Genomic DNA, 19624 nt, shown 5'->3' with positions numbered 1-19624 from the left:
CTACATAATATATGTCAGCGAAAACAGCGCTGTTAGACTGTAATCCAGCTGCTCAATAAACTGACATCCTCTAACAGCAGCCATATTTAAACGATCGTAACCTCCCCATGTGACTGTCCTGATGAGGAAGTGGTGGCGTTTCAAAACACAGTGAGCTTGCTAGCTTACTAGCATTTCCAGTCAGCGGACTGGGTAGGCGCTCGTGAGCCTAAATGTGCTGTCTAGATAGGTATCTACAAGTGTTTTGAGATACAGCCGATGCATTTGTTATGATGTGTTTTGCGCGTTTTTTCGAGGGAAGAACTTAAATTATTCGTATCGTATGACAAGTTTATTGTTCATTATCTATCTGTAAATTTATTATTTGGTTTTATATTTGATTCTGAAATGTTTCGAATGTAAAGTACACAGTACATCTTTCTGACACATTGCTTTACGGTATTTTTACGACAATTTCCGTCAGGCGCCGAAATTGGAAGTTTTTAGTGTTGTTACCTTCGTTGTGATCACAGTTTTACAGATTTACTTTCCGATTGGGTTCAAATGTTTTTATTTCAGTTAACGACCAAGTTGTTAGTGTTTTTATGCTAGTTTGGACGCTGTTCATTTGATGTAATGTCCGGAGTGCACCGTGATCATGCGCCGTTAGGTCACAGTTATGAACGTTTTGTTTAGGGCACTAAGAAAAACTGTCAACAGTCGATTTTATAGACATATATCTGTAAGCATGATAAGACGCACTCAGATTAAGAAAGTGCTGTGTGTGGCCGAGAAAAACGATGCAGCTAAAGGCATAGCAGAGATCATGTCAAATGGCAGATCCAGAAGAGTGAGTGCTCACTGTTGTGCTGCTATTTGGATTTATTTTGTTCATCATGGTCATAATGAATCTTGTTTTCTTGACAGAGAGAAGGCTGCTCTGTTTACAACAAAATATATGAGTATGAATACAACCTGTTCGGCCAAGTAAGTCATTTTTACGATTAATCACTTACTAACTTGTCTAAAAATGAATATAGACATGTCAGAAAACATGACGCATATTTGTTGTTTTGTGCAAAGAAAAATACTGTGAATGATGACAGTTTTATTTAATATTCGGAAGAAATGTCACCAGTAGTTGACAGAATAAAATGTTTTACTCTGATTAGGATTTATCTGAATTAACTGTGATTTAGATTATATAACAGCTTAGACCATTAATTTAAACATAGAGCATAAATGAGTCCGACACCCTGTCAGATTTCTCAGAAGGTGTACTTTCAATGGGATGATGTGCAATGAGAAAATTGTGCAAAACTGGCTTATTGGATTTACATTAGCTTAGTCAGTGGCAAGCAAAACTGTATATAACCAAATCACTTAATATCGTTGGCAAAAATGAGTACACTACAGTGAATATGTTAGGAGAAAGTCTGAACAATATTTGAATAAACCAGAAGCATCAAGAAGGTCATGCAAAATATTAAATGTACTTAAATCTTTTGTGTATTTTATTTCTGTTTCACAGAATGTTACTGTAAACATGACGTCAGTATCAGGGCATCTCTTGGCTCTTGAATTCAAAGCTCCTTTTCAGAAATGGTAAGTTTTATATACAGTTAAAGTCAGAATTATTAGCCCCTCTTTGATTTTGTTTTCTTTTTTAAATATTTCCCAAATGATGTTTAACAAAGCAGAGATTTTCTCAGTTTGTCTGATAATTTTTGTCTTCCGCAGAAAGTCTTATTTGTTTTATTTCCACTAGATTAAAAGCAGTTATTATTGTTTTAAAAACCATTTTAAGGTAAAAAAAAAAATTATTAGCCCCTTTAAGCTTTATTTTTTTTCGATAGTCTACAAAACAAACCATCGTTATACAATAACTTGCCTAATTACCCTAACCTGCCTAGTTAACCCAATTAACTTAGTTAAGCCTTTAAATGTCATTTTAAGCTGTATAGAAGTGTCTTGATAAATATCTAGTCAAATTTTATTTACTGTCATCATGGCAAAGATAAAATAAATCAGTTTTTAGAGATGAGTTATTAAAACTATTATGATTAGAAATGTGCTGAAAAATTCTCTCTGTTAAACTGAAATTGGGGAAAAAATTAAGGGGGGGGGGTGGGCTAATAATTCTGACTTCAACTGTGCTTCACAGGCATAGTTGTAGTCCAGTCCTATTGTTTGATGCTGAGGTGGAAAAGTACTGCCCTGAGAACTTTATACCGATTAAGGTACTCATTTCCAGTCATTCAAAATATATGTATAATTTTACAATGTGAGGTTGTTGGTTTTTTTTACCAAAATGTTGTATTTACACACAATCTAGAGGACTTTGGAGAGAGAGGTGAGGCAGTGTCAAGCTCTGATTGTTTGGACTGATTGTGACAGGGAAGGAGAGAATATCGGCTTCGAGATCATTGATGTCTGCAAAGCAGGTAAGTAAAGACTTTTTTTTTTTGTGCTGTTTCTGTTTTTTGTTATTAAAGGATAATTTAACAACTTGTACGCAACACAAAAAGAAGATACTTTGAAGAATGTCGATAACCAATTAGTGAAAGATAAGACTGACCTCCATTGTGTTTTGTTTTTGTCTGTATTGTGGAGTACAGTGGAACCTGAAGCTGATTTGTTACCAGAATTCTTCAAAAAATCATTTTAAATGTCAGAAAAGTTTTGAAACAACATTAAAAGAGAAAATTACTCACTATTTAGTATTTACTATTTTCTTTAGTGGTCCCAAACCTTTATGAGTTTCATTCTTCTGTGGAACACAAAAGAAGATATTTTGAAGAAAACTGAAAACCTGTAACCATTGACTTCCATAGTAGCAGATACTATGGAAGTCAATGGTTACAGGTTTTCAGCTTTCTTCAAAATATCTTCTTTTGTGTTCCACAGATAAAAGAAACTTATAAAGGTTTAAAAACATGTAAATATTGAGTAAATGATGACAGAACTTTCATTTTTGGGTGTACTACCCCACTAACAACAGTTAAACACTGACAGTATGTATAATCAGTTGAATAATTCCCTAAACTTGTTATATCTTTTAATTAAGTGAAGCCAAACATCCAGGTCTTCCGTGCACGGTTCTCTGAGATCACCCCAAACTCCATTAGGAGAGCCTGTGAGACCCTCACGGAGCCTGATATCAATGTTAGCGATGCGGTCGACGTGAGACAGGAGCTAGATCTTCGCATTGGTGAGCATTTCACTATATCAGATGACACAAGTACTTTCTAGACAAGATAATCTGTTTAACATGACTATATTATGCTTCTTCAGGGGCATCGTTTACCAGATTCCAGACTTTGCGCCTGCAGAAGATATTCCCAGAATCTCTCTCTGATCAGCTCATCAGTTATGGCAGCTGTCAGTTCCCCACTCTTGGCTTTGTGGTAGAACGATTTAAAGCCATTCAAGCCTTCATCCCTGAAACATTCTTCAAAATCAAAGGTACTAGTAATTTGCTCACCTAACATTTGATGGCACAATATGTAAAATATTTATTAAAACAAAAAAACATATACAAAAAAAAACTTTAATTTATAAAAAAAAAAAAACATATTGTGTAGATGTATATCTAGAACCGCGTCTTTATTTAGAGGAGAAGAGAAGCGAATCCGGATCTCCATTTGCAGCAGAGAAAAGCTCTCGGGTAAACAATGTACCTTTAGACACGTAAGTTATTGTTGTCGCACGTCGCATACACTGTAATCCATGCGTGATTCCAGCTGCGCTCTCACAGAGAAAATGAAAACAAACTTCACTTCAGCAAATTAGGAAAGCAACACTTCACGTTTGTTTTGCCAACACAATGTGGCGTCTCTGCCGTGACGCCGTCTACACTGTAACATTAATGAATGTTAATGAAGTTGCACAATAGAGCGCGCTGATTGGTTTGAACCAAGTCTTACTCATGCATTAATGCAGCACACTCTGAGACGTAATACGGTACACCCAGGTACAGTCACCCAGTCTACATGCTGGAATACACACTATGATCTCATGGCCGTGACGCAGCTACAAAAATTCGTTTCAAACCGGAAGTACGAATTTGCTCGAAATAACGCAAAAACTGCCAATCTTCACTTTTTAGTGAGATATATGTGTCCTAATAGTGTTTTTAGCAGTGTGGGACACATATATGACTGTCAACAGCTCAAAAAATGTGTTTTGGTGTTTCGTGACCCTTTAAATGAGCTAATAATTTTGACCTTAAAATGGTGTTTACAAATTTTAAAAAATTGCGTTTATTCTAGTGGAAATAAAACAAATAAGACTTTCGTCAGAAGAAAAAATATTATTAGACATACTGTGCAAATTTCCTGGCTGTGTTAAACATCATTTGGGAAATATTTAAAAAAGAAAAAAAGCAATTTTAGCTCGTGGCATGGACTTTGTCCTGCGTCACCATGCTAATGATGTCATACAGCCTCAAGTTTTCAGTTTGGTTTTATAGAAAACTAGGAAACACCAAATATGCTTTAATATGTTGTGGGTATTATTAGACTGTACAGAACAGCATTATGACAGAACCTTAAAATGGTTACAGGGTATCCGCAGGGTATTAAAAAGCCTTAAATGCTATTTTGCAAGGTATTACATTTTGTATATTTGATTATACAATGTATAGTTGTATGCTAAAGCTTGCTTGAAGTTAATCTGTGAATATTGGGATGTTATGTAGTTTATGAAATGGATAAAATCTGGTTAGATTTGATGTCAAGCTGCTTTGTTTACTGCAGTAACCAAGGTGACCCCATTATTCTTGCTGTTATAGGAGGCGCCACCTGTTTTAGTTTAGGATTAGTTTCTTACAATCAGAATTTAGTGAATACACTGCAAGCTAAAATGCCGCCAGTGTTACCAGTTGAAACCTAGAGTGGTCGATGAGGTCTTCATATGTATGGAGACTCTCTGTATATACCCTGATTTATTATGATAAAACAGGGCTACTTTTTCTCCTCACAATCTCGACAGGAAGAACTGAAAGCGGTCAACTGTGTCATAATAAAAGCTCTGCTACTCTCTTTCACAGCTTTCAGCCTTACTCTGCTTCATAATACCATGAAAATCAGTTTTGAATACTTTGAATACATCCAGTATATGATTTCTGCAGGAGTCCCATAGGATGTAACTCAGTCACAGCATCATCAAATGGCTTTTTAATATGGATATGCATCCTCTAGCTGCAGAAATAAATAATGTGGAGTTTAAATGCATTACTATATGCTTCATGTAAAAGAAAATCTGTTTTTAGTTGTCCATGAACCTAATGAAGAGGAGTCAGTGGAATTCAACTGGAAAAGACATCGACTGTTCAATCACACCGCATGCCTTGTGCTGTATCAGATGTGCATGGAGGTCAGTGCTGAATTGTATTTTTATAAACAACATAGCTTTTGAGTAGTTTTTTCATTAATTGTAAAGAAATTCATTTTTGAGTCATTACAAATGAAGTTTCTGTATTTGTTTAGGAACCCATGGCGAAAGTTATATCTGTAACAAGTAAACCAAAAAGCAAATGGCGACCTTTACCACTGGACACTGTGGTAAGTTATTCAAAACATGTATCCTTTATTCCTTTATTCAAAACATGTAGTCTTGAAAGATTTACTACATGAAAAGTAATTGAAAATTGAAGAAGAAAAAAACGTGTACTCACTGCCGTGACATATTAAAATGAGCCATTGCTTCATTCTTCAGTGTCACATGATCCTTCAGAAACCATACTAAAATGCTAATTCAAACAAGAAGCATATCTTGTTATGTATGGTGGGAAAAGTTTTGCTGCTTATTATTTTGGTGGAAATCATGATAATTTTTGTAGGATTTTTTTAAACTGGAAAGAAAAAAACAACAACATTTATAACAACTATTATTACATTTGTATGATCACAACAATGCAAAATGCCTTAATTCTTGCTTGTAATATGTTTTCGTTAACTTTTTGTAATCTTCTTCAGGAACTTGAAAAACTGGCCTCCAGAAAATTGAGGATAAGTGCCAAAGAAACCATGAAGATTGCAGAAAAGCTGTATACTCAAGGGTATGTTAGTGGCTATTTCATCAACTCTTTTGTGGTCTGCATGATAAGCCCCGTCACAAATCAGCTTGTCTGTTTCCCTGCAGTTTTATCAGTTATCCTCGCACGGAGACCAACATGTTTCCACAGAACCTGAACCTTACCCGTCTGGTTGAGCAACAGACACAGGACCAAGAATGGGGAAATTTTGCCCAGCGTATTTTGGAAAGCGGTGGGCCCACTCCTCGAAACGGAAACAAATCAGATCAGGCCCATCCCCCCATTCACCCCACCAAATACACCAACGGTTTACAGGTGAACATCCTTTTTCTTTAGAACATTACAAAAGAAGAAGGGCTGAACAATATATCGTTTGAACATCGACTTCGCTATGTGTGTGTATCCGCAATAGTCGAATCAATCTAGCTGAAATAGATTATTTATAAAGATTAAAATATAAAGATATTATAACCAATTTTTTTAAAACATCGATGAGCATGTTATATTGTTTGATCGTTAAATGTTTGTATTTGATTAGTCCACAGAAAAGCCATTGCACTGTTTGTTTAACTTTTATTTTTTCTCTCTCATATTTATTTGTTCATTTTCTTTTCGGCTTAGTCCCTTTATTTATCAAGGGTCTCCACAGCGGAATGAACCGCCAACCTATCCAGCATATGTTTTACTAGTGATGTGACGTTGTGCACCGTGGCTTCGAAGCATGTATTAAAAAAAGATACATGTCACAGTGAAGCAGTGTACCGGAGCTTGATTCGTTTAGCCATAATCATGTGATCAGTGACGTTCGTAGCTTCATTTTTGCTTATACCTACTGCTTAAAATTTTAATTCAAAGATTAAACTCTCGTGGGTTAGTAAAGTGTACAGCGAGACATTAGGCATCAATTACATACATTTTTACTGTTTTAAAGCACTGCACCGATCCCACGCACCAGTAATTCAACTAAAATGCTATAGTAATTTATAGTTAAAAGCTTTTGAACTATATTAAAGTGTATTAATGTATTTTTTACAACTATTTTTAAAGAATGCCACTGCATATTGTAGTATAGTGTGTAACCGAGGACAGCAAAAAAGTCTCACTCTCATAGCATCCTCCTTGGAGCATTCGCCTCCCATGCAGGAATCGCTGGTTCGGTCCTGGCTCGGAATGAGAGTGTGTGTGTAGGATTGGTTGAAATAGATAAATGTTAATACATATGAATACCCTGGATTGTACAACAGTCATTGGTGGTGTAATGCGATATACCTTATATGTACAAAAACTACAGTAACTGGGTAATTTGTTTATATTATTGTTGTATTACTACGTAAATGAGATTGTCAGTTGTGAACATTTGACATTTTAGCAACGCAGTGCATTCCCACACTTTAACCAACAGAGGTCCTCATTGAGATCTGATTTGGAAAGCTTCGAGTAACAAACCTTTTTTTCTGATTTTTACAATTGAGTTGAACGGTTCACTGGTTCATAAAGCTTAATTTCACCATCACTATATTTTGCGCAGCGGATGCCCTTTCAGCTGCAACCTATCACTGGGAAACCCATTCACTCTCAATCACACAGATACAATAATGACAATTTTAGTTCTCCCAGTTCATGTGTAGCGCATGTCTTTGGACTTGTGGGGGAAACCGGAGCATCCAGAGGAACCCACATCAGAATATGCCAACTGACCCAGCCGAGGCTGGAACCAGCGACCTTCGTGCTGTGAGGTGACTGTGCTACCCACTGCGTCACCGTTTTATATGGAGATCACCTGTTGAACTGAATTATTGAAATCTTTCCAAATAGAGCTATTCAAATCATTTGGTGAAATTAGATTTATATTGCAATATATATCGCACCAAAACAAAATAACGCAATGTGAAATTTTTCCAATATTGTGCAGCAGCCCTAAATCGAAGCACAATTTTTATCAACAGTACTCCTTAAAAAACGTTTGAGATTTTATCATATGTACTTGATATCATAAAAGATTTTTATCATATGTATTTTTTATTGCAGTTGATGATTTTTTCTTATTGTTTTTATTATTTTAGAAAAGTGATATTTATAAAACTTATTTGTAAGTGTATTTGTGAAATGAATCAATTTTATCTGGTTTTGCCATGGAATAACCAGAGAAGCTGATATGGCAATAAATTCAAAGATCTCTCTACAAATGAAGCTGCAGTTTGCTAGGAATTGACACCTATTGCAGTGATTTTTAATAATATTTTTTTCTTTTTTTTAAATAGGGAAATGAAAAGAGACTTTATGAGTTCATTGTACGTCACTTCCTGGCCTGTTGCTCCAAAGATGCTCAGGGTCAAGAGGTCACAGTCGAAATTGATATAGCGGAAGAGAGATTCTCTGCTAGCGGACTGACGATCATCGCTCGCAATTATCTGGAAGTGTACCCTTATGACAAGTGGTACAATAAGGTCAATACTGTTCATATCATACTTTATAAGTAAAAGTATTAAGTTTTTGTTTTCTTAACAAGGGCGCTGTATTTTTATAGTAAACTTTTTGCTTAATTTTTTTGTGGTGCATGAGTATATAACATACAACAGTATAAATGTTTGTGAATATCCCAATACTAATGGGAACAGTGTGTTTTTTTCTTCTACAAACACAATAAACAACAAAAATGACAAGAAACATTTGTTTGGAAATCATCTGATCAAGTCACATCTCATTACTATGCAGCACTTTAGATATTGTTCATTTAGATATAGTATAGTTCACCCAAAAATGAATATCCTCACCATTTAGTTGCACTCAAATAGTTCTAAACCAGGGGTGCCCAGAATCGGTCCTGAAGGGTCAGTGTCCAGCATATTTTAGCTCCAACGTCTTTCAATACACCTGCCTGGACGTTTCTAGTATACCTAGAAAGAGCTTGATTAGCTGGTTCAGATGTGTCTGATTGGGGTTGGAACTAAACTCTGCAGGACAACAGCCCTCCAGGACAGAGTTTGAGCACCCCTGTTCTTAACCCTTTCTTCTGCAGAACGCAAAAAGAAATTCTGGAAAGTGCTGGAAAAAAATTAACAATTGAAATCCATAGAAGAAGAAAAAAACTCTCCAGTTCATTTATGTTTTTACTTTTGTAAATCTGACATTGATGGACTGAACCAATGAAAAGAACTGGAGAAGATTAAAAAAATTGGAGCCTCAGAGCTATTCTTTTCTATTACAGTAGATAATCAACACTGGCCAACGTTAGTTTAAAGATATTGATCAGTTGGAGAAAACCTTTCTGCAATTATTCATTTTAGTTTGGTTTGAAACTCTAAATGTTACACCAGTTTATTCTTCAGTTTGCTTTGATGTATATTGTGGGCTTAATGATTTATTCGTTTACCTTTTGCACAGGTGATTCCATCATACAGCCCTAACACCACATTCCAGCCCACAGCGATTGAGATGGTGGAAGGACAGACCAGTCCACCACAGCTTCTGACAGAGGCAGATTTGATATCACTCATGGAGAAACATGGCATTGGTACTGAAAACTATCAGTCAAGCTTCGTTACCTTGAATATTTTACATGGTTTTTAAAGAAGAGCTAGTTATGTAGCATTCAACTTGGGTTGTTACTGCAGGTACCGATGCAACACATGCTGAACACATTGAGACCATTAAGAGTCGCATGTATGTGGGGCTGACGGCAGACCAGAGGTTCCTTCCCGGAGAGCTCGGCATGGGTCTCGTTGAAGGTAACACATCATTGGTATATTAAAGGTGCCATAGAATACAAATCAAGATATATCTACGGATAGCTGATTAAAACGAGTTCAATACATAGGAATGACATACTGTCAGCCTCAATCATGGTTTCATTTGTGTCATGTAAATCTTTTGAGTGAAAAAACTTGGTAAACGCAAAACAAAACCATCTGAACAAAAAACAAACTCTGGTGATCCACATGGGATCATTAATATGCACGCCCCCAGGCAGCGTTTGATTGGCCACAACTTTTCTAGTGAGATTACGAAGAGAAATTTATGCTTAGTTTGTCTAAACTTATATTATTCTGAAATTTTACATCTATTTTTTTCTAAACAAACACATGTAGACTGCTGAATATAAGTTATAAAGGCAGATTTATGCATTGTTTCATTTCACTTAGCTCTTACTGTGTCATTCACAATGTTAATCAGGAACAAATTAAAGAAAGCTCATTCCTTCTAGCTAAAATGAACTTCTCTACCACATAAGTAAAAGGCATCTTGCATGTGTTGATTTCAGAGTACATCACGGTCTTTGTGTCTGCACGTGTGTTTGTGTGTGACCGAGACATGAACTGCTGGAAGCATCAGAGCAGAGCACATTAATATACACAACCCTTCCAAATATGGTCAAAATCAACCATATGATATTTGGGCCAATACCTAATGTTTGAAATTGACCTGTAATGGACCATTTCTGGAACATCTATTCTGTTTAGATGTCAGAAAAAAATTTAACATTGAATCAATGCATTCTATCGATGCTTTAATGGATGGTTCAGTCAAAAATGAAAATTTGGCATTAATTTACTTAGTCTTATGCCATCCAAGATGTAGGTGACTCTTTCACAAAATGTAACTAAACTAGCTTGTGCTTCATCCCACTCCATTTTCGACCATGTTGAAATGTATTATTTGTTAATGATATTTTATGTATGATATTTTGTTAGAAAAAAAAAATCAAATCAAATAAACATACAGGCAAAATAAAAAATAATAGCCTACCTGGTTCTCCTGATGATATATTGAGGTCGTATAAAAAAAACAATTAACAATTGATCTATTAAAGAAAATGATTACAAACTATGACAGTCTAGAGCAGTGGTTCCAAAAAGTGGGGGTCAAGGGACAATGAAGGGAGGGGTCGCTAGGTGATTTCCAATAATCTAATTAATTTTATGAAATGATTAGAATTACCATATTTTATTCATAAACTTCTTAAGTTAAAAATAGTATTTTATAGTAACAGCCTTTTAATTTTTTTTTCTATTTGATTGCGACCCGTTAGGGTGGTTACATTACATTAAATACACAGCATTAGCGTCAGATGAAGCAGATTGATTTTGTGGTACCAGATTAAGCTTTCTGGCACGTTAATAGCACTCGCATACATTAAAAAAAGATAATAATCGAAGAATAGACTCTGGGCTATTGGTATGTGTGCACCGTTGCATGCAAGGTTTCTCTATTTATATTCACCTCAGATGATATTGGGGATCATGACTCATGAGTAGGCCTACATGGAATATGTGCGCGCAGAATTCAGCAGATTTCTACAGATTTTTAGCCCATCATTGATTCTGTTTATTTACTTTTGTAAATGTGTGTAAATTTATATTTATTCAGTTTTTATATTAATATCAGTGTTATTATTGACTAATATGAAAATATTCATATGATTTTTTTTTACAATACAGTTTGTAAAATCATATTTTCTGTCTTTTAGTAGAGATGTTATATGAGAAACTTGCTTTGTTTACCAAAAAAAGTGGATCTAATTGGATTTGCATTGTAAACATTAAATAAAAGTTAAAAAGGTATTACTTTTATTTCATATATTAAGGTTTTAGTTATGATACTCCCAAAATCATTCCGCATAAATCCGCAGATTTTTAACACAATGCGCAGAAATATCAAAAAATGTCCACAGATTCTGTCTGGCCCTAGTCATGAGTCACTGGCATTGTTATTTTGGGGGTTGCAGGCTGAAAAGTTTGGGAACCCCTGGTATGGAGCTTTCTGTTGTATAAAGATGTAAGTTTTGACACAAATGCGCACTTTAGTTGATGCTGTTTGTCCACTTATGTATGAGTTTGAGCCTGCACATACACTATTATCACAGTTGAAGCTCCCTTATAACGAATTCAGGATCATTTGCCACATTGACATGCTGTCTCAAACCTCAAACAAATTTTTAAAAATGTTTTTAAACTTAAATCACACAAGTTCATTCTGAGAAGTATTCAGTAGCATTAAAACCTTCAAATAATTGCTTAATATCAGTAATTTATGTCAGTTTATTGTTTCAGGATATAATTCTATGGGATACGAGATGTCTAAACCAGACCTGAGAGCTGAGCTGGAGGCAGACCTTAAACTTGTGTCAGAGGGCCGGAAGAATAAAGCATCTGTCCTCAGTTATCATGTGGCAAAATACAAAGCCGTTTTCATCGAGTCTGTGAGGAAGGCAAAGAAGTGAGTCTTTTATTTCTACATTAGTTACACTGCAGTCATCAGATTTGGTTTTGTTAGTTTCAACTATACTTGCACTTACATTTCTACATGCAGATTTACGTTGATTTTAATTGGTGTCTTAATGTCTCCAGATTGGATGAGGCTTTGTCCAATTATCTGGGTCCAGCTCAGGAGATTGCAGAACAGGAGCAAGTCGAGTTGGAGATACCATTACCTGTGCGAAAGTGTCCTCAGTGTAACCGAGACATGGTGCTGAAGAAGAAGAAAGACAGTACAGGGTGAGATGACATCATGTGGTCATTTAACAACTGATCTCAAATGGAATGTAGTGTATTTACTAATGTTGTGCCTCTTCTGTGTTTTTACTCCAGGATGCTTCTTTCATGTATGGGATATCCAGCGTGTAAAGCAGCCGTGTGGTTTCCTGACACTGTCCTGGAAGTCAGCAGAGACGAGAGCATCTGTCCAACTTGCCGTCCACATCCGGTTCATATGTAAGAATTGTGGCTCATATGTTGCTTTGTAATAATTTTTATATTTTTTAAGGTCGCTGGTTCGAGCTTCAGCTGGGTCAGTTGGCATTTCTGTGTGGAGTATGCATGCTCTCCCCATGTTCGCGTGGGTTTCCTCTGGGTGCTCTGGTTTCCTCCACAAGTCCAAAGACATGTGGTATAGGTGAATTGAATAAGCTAAATTGGCCGTAGTGTATGAGCGTGTATGGATGTTTCCCACTGATGGGTTGCAGCTGGAAGGGCATCCGCTGCATGAAACATGTGCTGGATAAGTTGGTGGTTCATTTCGCTGTGGCGAAACTCCAGATTAATAAAAGGACTAAGCCAAAAAAGAAAATGAATGAATGAAATGTCCAGTTGTATATTTCGAGGCAACATGGTGGCTCGGTGGTCAGCGCTGTCATCTCACAGCAATAAGGTCACTTGTTTGAGTCTCGGCTGGTTCAATTGGAATTTCTATGTGGAGTTTAGATGTTCTCCCCATGTTGGCATGGGTTTTCTCCGAGTGCTCTGGTTTACCCCACTGTAAGCTGGAAATATGCGGTATAGGTGAATTGAATAAGCTAAATTGTCTGTAGTGTATGAGTGTGTATGGATGTTTCCCAGTACTGGGTTGCAGCTGGAAGGGCATATGCTGGATAAGTTGGCTGTTCATTTCGCTGTGGCGACCCCTGATGAATAAAGGGACTAATCTGAAGGAAAATGAATGTAGGATTGTATATTTATAGCATTTCATTAATATTTATTTCTAAGCTGTATTAAAGGGCACATAGGTTACCCCTTTTTTCATATTTAAGATAAGTGTTTTGTGTCCCCAGAATGTGTCTGTAAAGTTTCAGCTCAAAAAACCCATCAGAGTATTTATTATAGCTGTTTGAAATGTCTGTATTATAGCTGGGAAAAGGTTGTTGCTGGTTTTTGCACTGGGCCTTTAAGGCTAGTCATCCCCGCAGCAACATGCCTCAATCGCCGACCTCGGCTGCCTCAGGAAGCAGATCTCACGTAACGCTTGTGAGAAATACTACAGTAAGAACTTTACCAATCAGTATTTGATTTTTTTTGTGGAGTTGCAACAATGAGTTCACACACACACAGCACAGACACGCAGACACACACATAACACAGACACGTACGTAGCACAGACACACACACACACACACACACAAAGCGCAGACATATACACACACACATAGCTCAGTAACACATAGCGTAGACACACACACACATATCGTAGACAGTCAGACACACACATACATAGCGCAGACACATACACACACACACAGAGAGAGAGAGAGACACGCGGCTGTGCTGATGAAGTGAATCTAAAGTGAATCGCTGTAATTCATTACACACGTGCACTGTTTTAAAACTTGTAAAACTCACTCTTGATCACGTTTGATGATGATTAATGATCCTAGCAAACTGAACAGACCTTTTATACCCAGTTGCTTTGCGCTCATCCTGTCTTGTTGATATGATTATATGCTTTACTACAGAGACATGGTAATGCACGCAGCTGTCAATCAATATTGGTGGGTGCACTCCTACGTCAAGTTGCGGTCTATCTGAAAACCGCTCCAATTGGTCCACCGTTTTTATGTTGTTAAATTTGAGAAAAAAGGACTAGGTGTATTTATTTCACCCCAATATGACAGTATATACACTATACTTACACACATGTATGTGCAAACAGCTTTAAAAGTAGATTTTTCACCATAGGTGCCATTTAATACATTTATACAACACAGTAAAACCGGTTCTAGTAACCCTCCAGCATGTGTGTTTAGATGGAGCAGAGTTTACAAAGCAGAGTAAATAGGTTTAAAGAGAATCGGTTTAAATGAATTATTACTACAGATCATTTTGGAAGGGTGCTTTCTATCCAAGACTTAAAAGGGCATGTGCACTGCACAGGTTGAGCCCCATGTGTGCACGTGCCTGTCCCTCAACTATTTTATAAAGAATCCTCTCTGCTTCAGTTCTGCCCCCTACAATCAGTCATTAATTACATTAAGATGGTCCTGGTGTCCACTATAGTGGACATTTAAAAAAAGGATGATATTTTGAAACACAAACAAGTTAACAGCTTTGAAAGCTAAATGTATTGTTCCTGACACTTTAATAAACAAATATATATAAAAAAAACATATAATAATAAAATAATATATATGTCTATGTGTATATATATATATATGTAATAATAATAGTAGAAAAACATTTAAAAAGCAAAATTTTACATACCTCTCTCCTTTCCATAAAATGTGCTTGTTTTTATGCCAGCCATTTTGGATGCAGTCTAAGAAGCAGTTCCTAGCATGCCAGCCAATCAAATGACATATCACTAGAAAGTATGTACTCTGAACAGTACAACTGGATTTGACAGAGTAGCTAAAAAAAATCAAAGAAAATTAATGAAAACTAAATGTCCACCACAGAGGACACAAGTCAACGGGCGGGGTCTCAGGAGGATATAGTAACATTTTACTCCTAACTCATGTTGTAAGTACAGTTGAGTGTTTGAAAAAAATCCTTCTGTAAGACTATTACATAGTCGTGTTTATTAGTCACGCTGCTGCAACAATGGAAGTTAAATCTTGTGTTTAGCTACCGCTATTTTTCCTGGGACATTTCTTGAGTTACTTCATGTGTATGGACAGGTTGGTGGGTTTCTGCAAGAGCGCCCTCTGGCCTTCAGATGAGATTTACTACAATCACACCATGCTTCTTTGAGAAGATGTGCATGAAATCACAGCTTTGTTCTATTGTGTTTGCAATTTCAATTAAATTAATCGCCCAACTGTAATTAAAGCATATAATTTTCTATGCTGATTCTGGTTTTATCTTTGACAGGCTGAAGTTTAAATTCAAGAGGGGAAGTTTGCCACCCATGATGCCTCTTGAATTTGTTGGATGCATCGGAGGATGTGATGACACTCTCAGAGAGGTTTTAAACTTGAAATATCTCAGAGGACGTGATGCAGAATCTGCCCCTCAGGCCAATAACAGCTCCAGATCCAGTCAACACCACATACATAGAACCAGCTCGGCACCTCCTCCATCCAGGGTAGAGAACATTAGACCTCCAGCACCCAGACCTCGAGCTGATCCCGGTTTGCAACCTCCACCTTCAACTCAGGGCGGTGCCATTGTGTGTAACTGTGGTCAGGACGCCTTACTTCTCACTGTGCGCAAAGAGGGTCCCAATCAAGGGCGTCAGTTTTACAAGTGTAACACAGGAGACTGCAAGTTCTTCCTGTGGGCCGATCAGCCACCTGAACAAGGGGTGCCTGAAAGAAACAGAGGGCCCTTAAGTCAAAACGTCCAGCCTCCCAGGCCTTCCAATGGGTTTGGGAATGTCTCACAGCAGAGGCAGAACCACAGAGGGTCTGGAGGCGATGAAGGGGAAACTATGTGTAACTGTAATGAGCCTGCAGTCACCAGGACTGTCATGAAGGAAGGGCCGAACAAGGGCAGAATGTTCCACACCTGCGGGAAACCACGAGATCAGCAGTGTGGCTTCTTCCAGTGGGCCAATGAAAATGTGGCACCAGGTATGTTGACTCGTTTTGTTGGAGAATATGTAGCTATAAAGTTTATGGTTTAAAGTTCTGTGTTTGTGTATAATGTTTTTGTTTTATTCTGTAAAGTACAACAATCTAAATGTAAAAATAAAATGTAGTTCTGAGCATTTAGTTAAAAAAAAATGCAAAAAATGAAAAAGGTGCCAATACCAATCTTCAGAACATTAAAGAAATATTTGTAGTACTTTTTCTATTTATTATGATAGGACAGTATTGATGGAGGGAGATAGGTTTGGGAAAAGGTCTATGAATTGAGACTCGATCTGGGGACAACTGCAGTGCTGTTGTGCTAAGAAACATTTTTGATTGAATAACCCAAAAATTTCAATTACAACAAATTAAACCATTTTTGGCGGCATAGTTGGTCAGTGGGTAGCATTGTCACCTTACAATGAGGGGGAAGGTCACTGATTTGAGTCCCGGTTGGGCCAGTTGGCATTTCCGTTTGGAGTTTGCATGTCCTCGCTGCCTTGGCGTGGGTTTCCTCCGGGTGCTACGGTTTCCCCCACAGTTCAAAGACATATAGTGTATGAGTGCATGTGTGAATGTATGGGGGTTTCCCAGTACTTGGTTGCAGCTAGAAGGGCATCCGCTGTGTAAAGCATATACCTGAATAGTTGCTGGTTCATTTTGCTGTGGCGACCCCTGATAAAAAAAGGACTAAGACGAAGGAAAATGAATTAAACTATTTTTTATTCTAACCAGTTGTCAAAAATTCTCAAACATACACATATAACATATATCTGTTAATTCAGATTCCTGTAACTTCTGTTTTGTTTAGTTTTTATTTTTATTTTAAATTTTGATCTCTCTTTTGAATTTTATTGACATTGTCTGTGGTTAAGTATTATTTACAGAACTAAATCTGTACAATTATCGACGACTCATTACTCATTATCTGTACTGTAATTTGCATGACCAAACCAAAAACTATAGTTTCTTTCAAACTGCCATTTAGATGTCAGTAATAGTCACTGCACTAAACATTTCTACAGAAAAGGGTCTACTCAACTAGAAAGTATTAATAAAATGCAGATGTTTGGGGTAAGATTTGTTCAAGTAGATTTATACTTTTGATAAAAAAAGTGATTGAAAATGATGATAAAAATGTATAATATTACTGGAGACTGGGATAATTAAATGAATAAAAAATCTAGCTAGTTAGAAAACATTTATTTTAAATTGTAATAATATTTTATGATATAGTATGTGTAATATTATTGCATTTGTGATTAAATAACTTGCCTAAGTGAGACTTCTGTTTTATCAGTCATTTGGTTTGATGTAGCTATACAGTGTAATAAATGTATGGCATGTTTTTTTGGCTTTAACTGTGCTGCAATGTGCTACTCTTTGTGACAGAATAGAGCACTAATGTCCTCATTTCTATGATTTTTTTTTGTTCAAGTATTTCTGTTGGGAAAGATATCAATATTTCTATATTTATTTTCAAAAAAATTTAATTATTTTTTTTTTCTATCACTTTTTCCAGCCACAGCGTTTTCTGGAGGAAATGGTGGTAAACCATCTGGGAACAAAAAGGCCAGTTCTACCTCAGTCAAGCCTCCGACTGCCAAAAGGCAGAGGACCTGTGGAATATGTCATGAGCCAGGACACACCAGAGTCACCTGTCCTCAGGCCCACTGAAAAACTAAATTTGTAAATAAAATTAATTTGTCTTATGCATATTTAATGTTGTTTTATGAATTGTAAATTTGTAATGTAGTATGTAAAATAAAGTTATTTTTAGGTTTATATTTTGTGTGTGTGTGTGTGTGTGTGTGTGTGTGTGTGTGTGTGTGTGTGTGTGTGTGTGTGTGTGTGTGTGTGTGTGTGTGTGTGTGTGTGTGTGTGTGTGTGTGTGTGTGTTATTCTTGCTCACATATACAGGGTTTCTTTGGGTCTTACAATAGTCTTAATTTCTAGGTTAAAATTGTATTTATTCAGAGCTGAAATACATCAAATTATTATAGTTTTCCCATAGAAATAGCTAAACAAGATAAATTTGTTTTTCATTAAAACACGTTTTCAGGACAAATATTTGTCGGTGAGATGAAGCAATTAAATGCTATTTACACACAATAATGCATTTATTATGTTTGTTTATTTATTTACCTGTAAAAGGAAATGAAAGTTATGTAGACTGGTACCAAATTTAATTTACTAACATTCAAAGTGTGGCTAATACAACTCACTCTGCTTCCATTTGGAGAAAATTTGGATAAGTATTAATGTATTGTCCAATGATAGAACAGTCTTGTTCTTAAAGTTTTGTTAAACTTTATTAAGCCTCTGGAAACCCTCATGTTACTATTGAATCTTTTTTCTACATGTAAAATGTTGAACAGGTTTGAAAATGGGATGTCCCATATGAGAAATAAGCATTTTCTTCTGCTTATAAATGTTTCTTTAGAAAGTGTAAAGTGTAATAACATCCTATTTCTCCAAAACCTAGAAGGTTTCATATGAGATAAGTATATAGTATGAGAGACGTCCGTTATAATAACTAACCTTTGTTTTTTCCACCTTTCAGAAATGGGGTCTTCATAGCCATATACATTTTGTTCTTTTCTCATATGACATTCTATAAAGAATAAGAAACTTTTTAAATGAGGACCTTTTTCAGTAGTCTGTAGTGAAATAAGGATATGTTTGTAACAAAACAATTTAAAAAAAAGTATAGTTTAAAATAGTAAGAACTGGACTGCGCTGCTTCCACCCACCATAACCCTTGCAGCAGGTCCTAATACTGGCCTGCTGTGTTTCCCTGAGGGTTTTCAAAGTCCCGTGTAGCACCCTGCCAAAGCGTGCATGAGCCGCCTCACCTTAGGGAGTGTACGAACAATCTAGATGCCTGTCCATGCCGAATACCTGGAATGTTTCTTGCAAAGAACTACACAAACTGCAAAGAACTACACACAGATGGGCACAAGTGAAGCTTCACAAAGCAGACTTTGTGAAATTGGTGTGGCTCCAGTCGTACTGTCGGTGTTGAACTTACCTTGGTCAAGTACAACACTGCGCGTCTGAGAGAGAACTGAGTAAACCAAAGAGCTTTAATAGAATGCAGATGGATTGTTTAAAACAGGATGTCATGACGACGCTCATGAAGAGGTTTATAAGCCTCTATATAGGCATTTTTTTCCAAATATATTTAACATTTTTTAAATGACATTTGAAAACAGAATAAGCTAGCCAAAATATGTATTTGCTAATATAAATGTTCTACAATTGTAATAATAATATAATAATAATACCTTTTACTTATAGGTGCCTTTCAAAAGACACCTTACAGCAGA

General features: G+C 36.4%; 1 protein-coding gene across 1 annotated transcript; it reads left to right on the top strand.

The window, feature by feature from the left end:
- Positions 1-458: 458 nt before the first annotated feature.
- top3a (DNA topoisomerase III alpha) lies at positions 459-18080 on the top strand. Its single transcript, XM_087244994.1, has 19 exons — positions 459-829; positions 907-966; positions 1511-1584; positions 2144-2219; positions 2315-2423; positions 3047-3190; positions 3274-3444; positions 5252-5355; positions 5469-5543; positions 5958-6040; positions 6124-6331; positions 8278-8463; positions 9401-9530; positions 9631-9744; positions 12067-12232; positions 12364-12510; positions 12604-12726; positions 15595-16295; positions 17818-18080. The coding sequence occupies exons 1-19, from the start codon at positions 659-661 to the stop codon at positions 17970-17972; spliced, it is 2997 nt and encodes a 998-aa protein (XP_087101120.1). The 5' UTR covers positions 459-658; the 3' UTR covers positions 17973-18080.
- Positions 18081-19624: the final 1544 nt, after the last annotated feature.

The sequence above is a fragment of the Danio rerio genome, chromosome 3, assembly GCF_052040795.2.
Source record: "Danio rerio strain M-AB ecotype USA chromosome 3, GRCz13ab, whole genome shotgun sequence".
NCBI lineage: Eukaryota > Metazoa > Chordata > Actinopteri > Cypriniformes > Danionidae > Danio > Danio rerio.
Note: the sequence above shows the minus strand (reverse complement) of the source record. Positions and strands in the feature narration are given on the sequence as shown.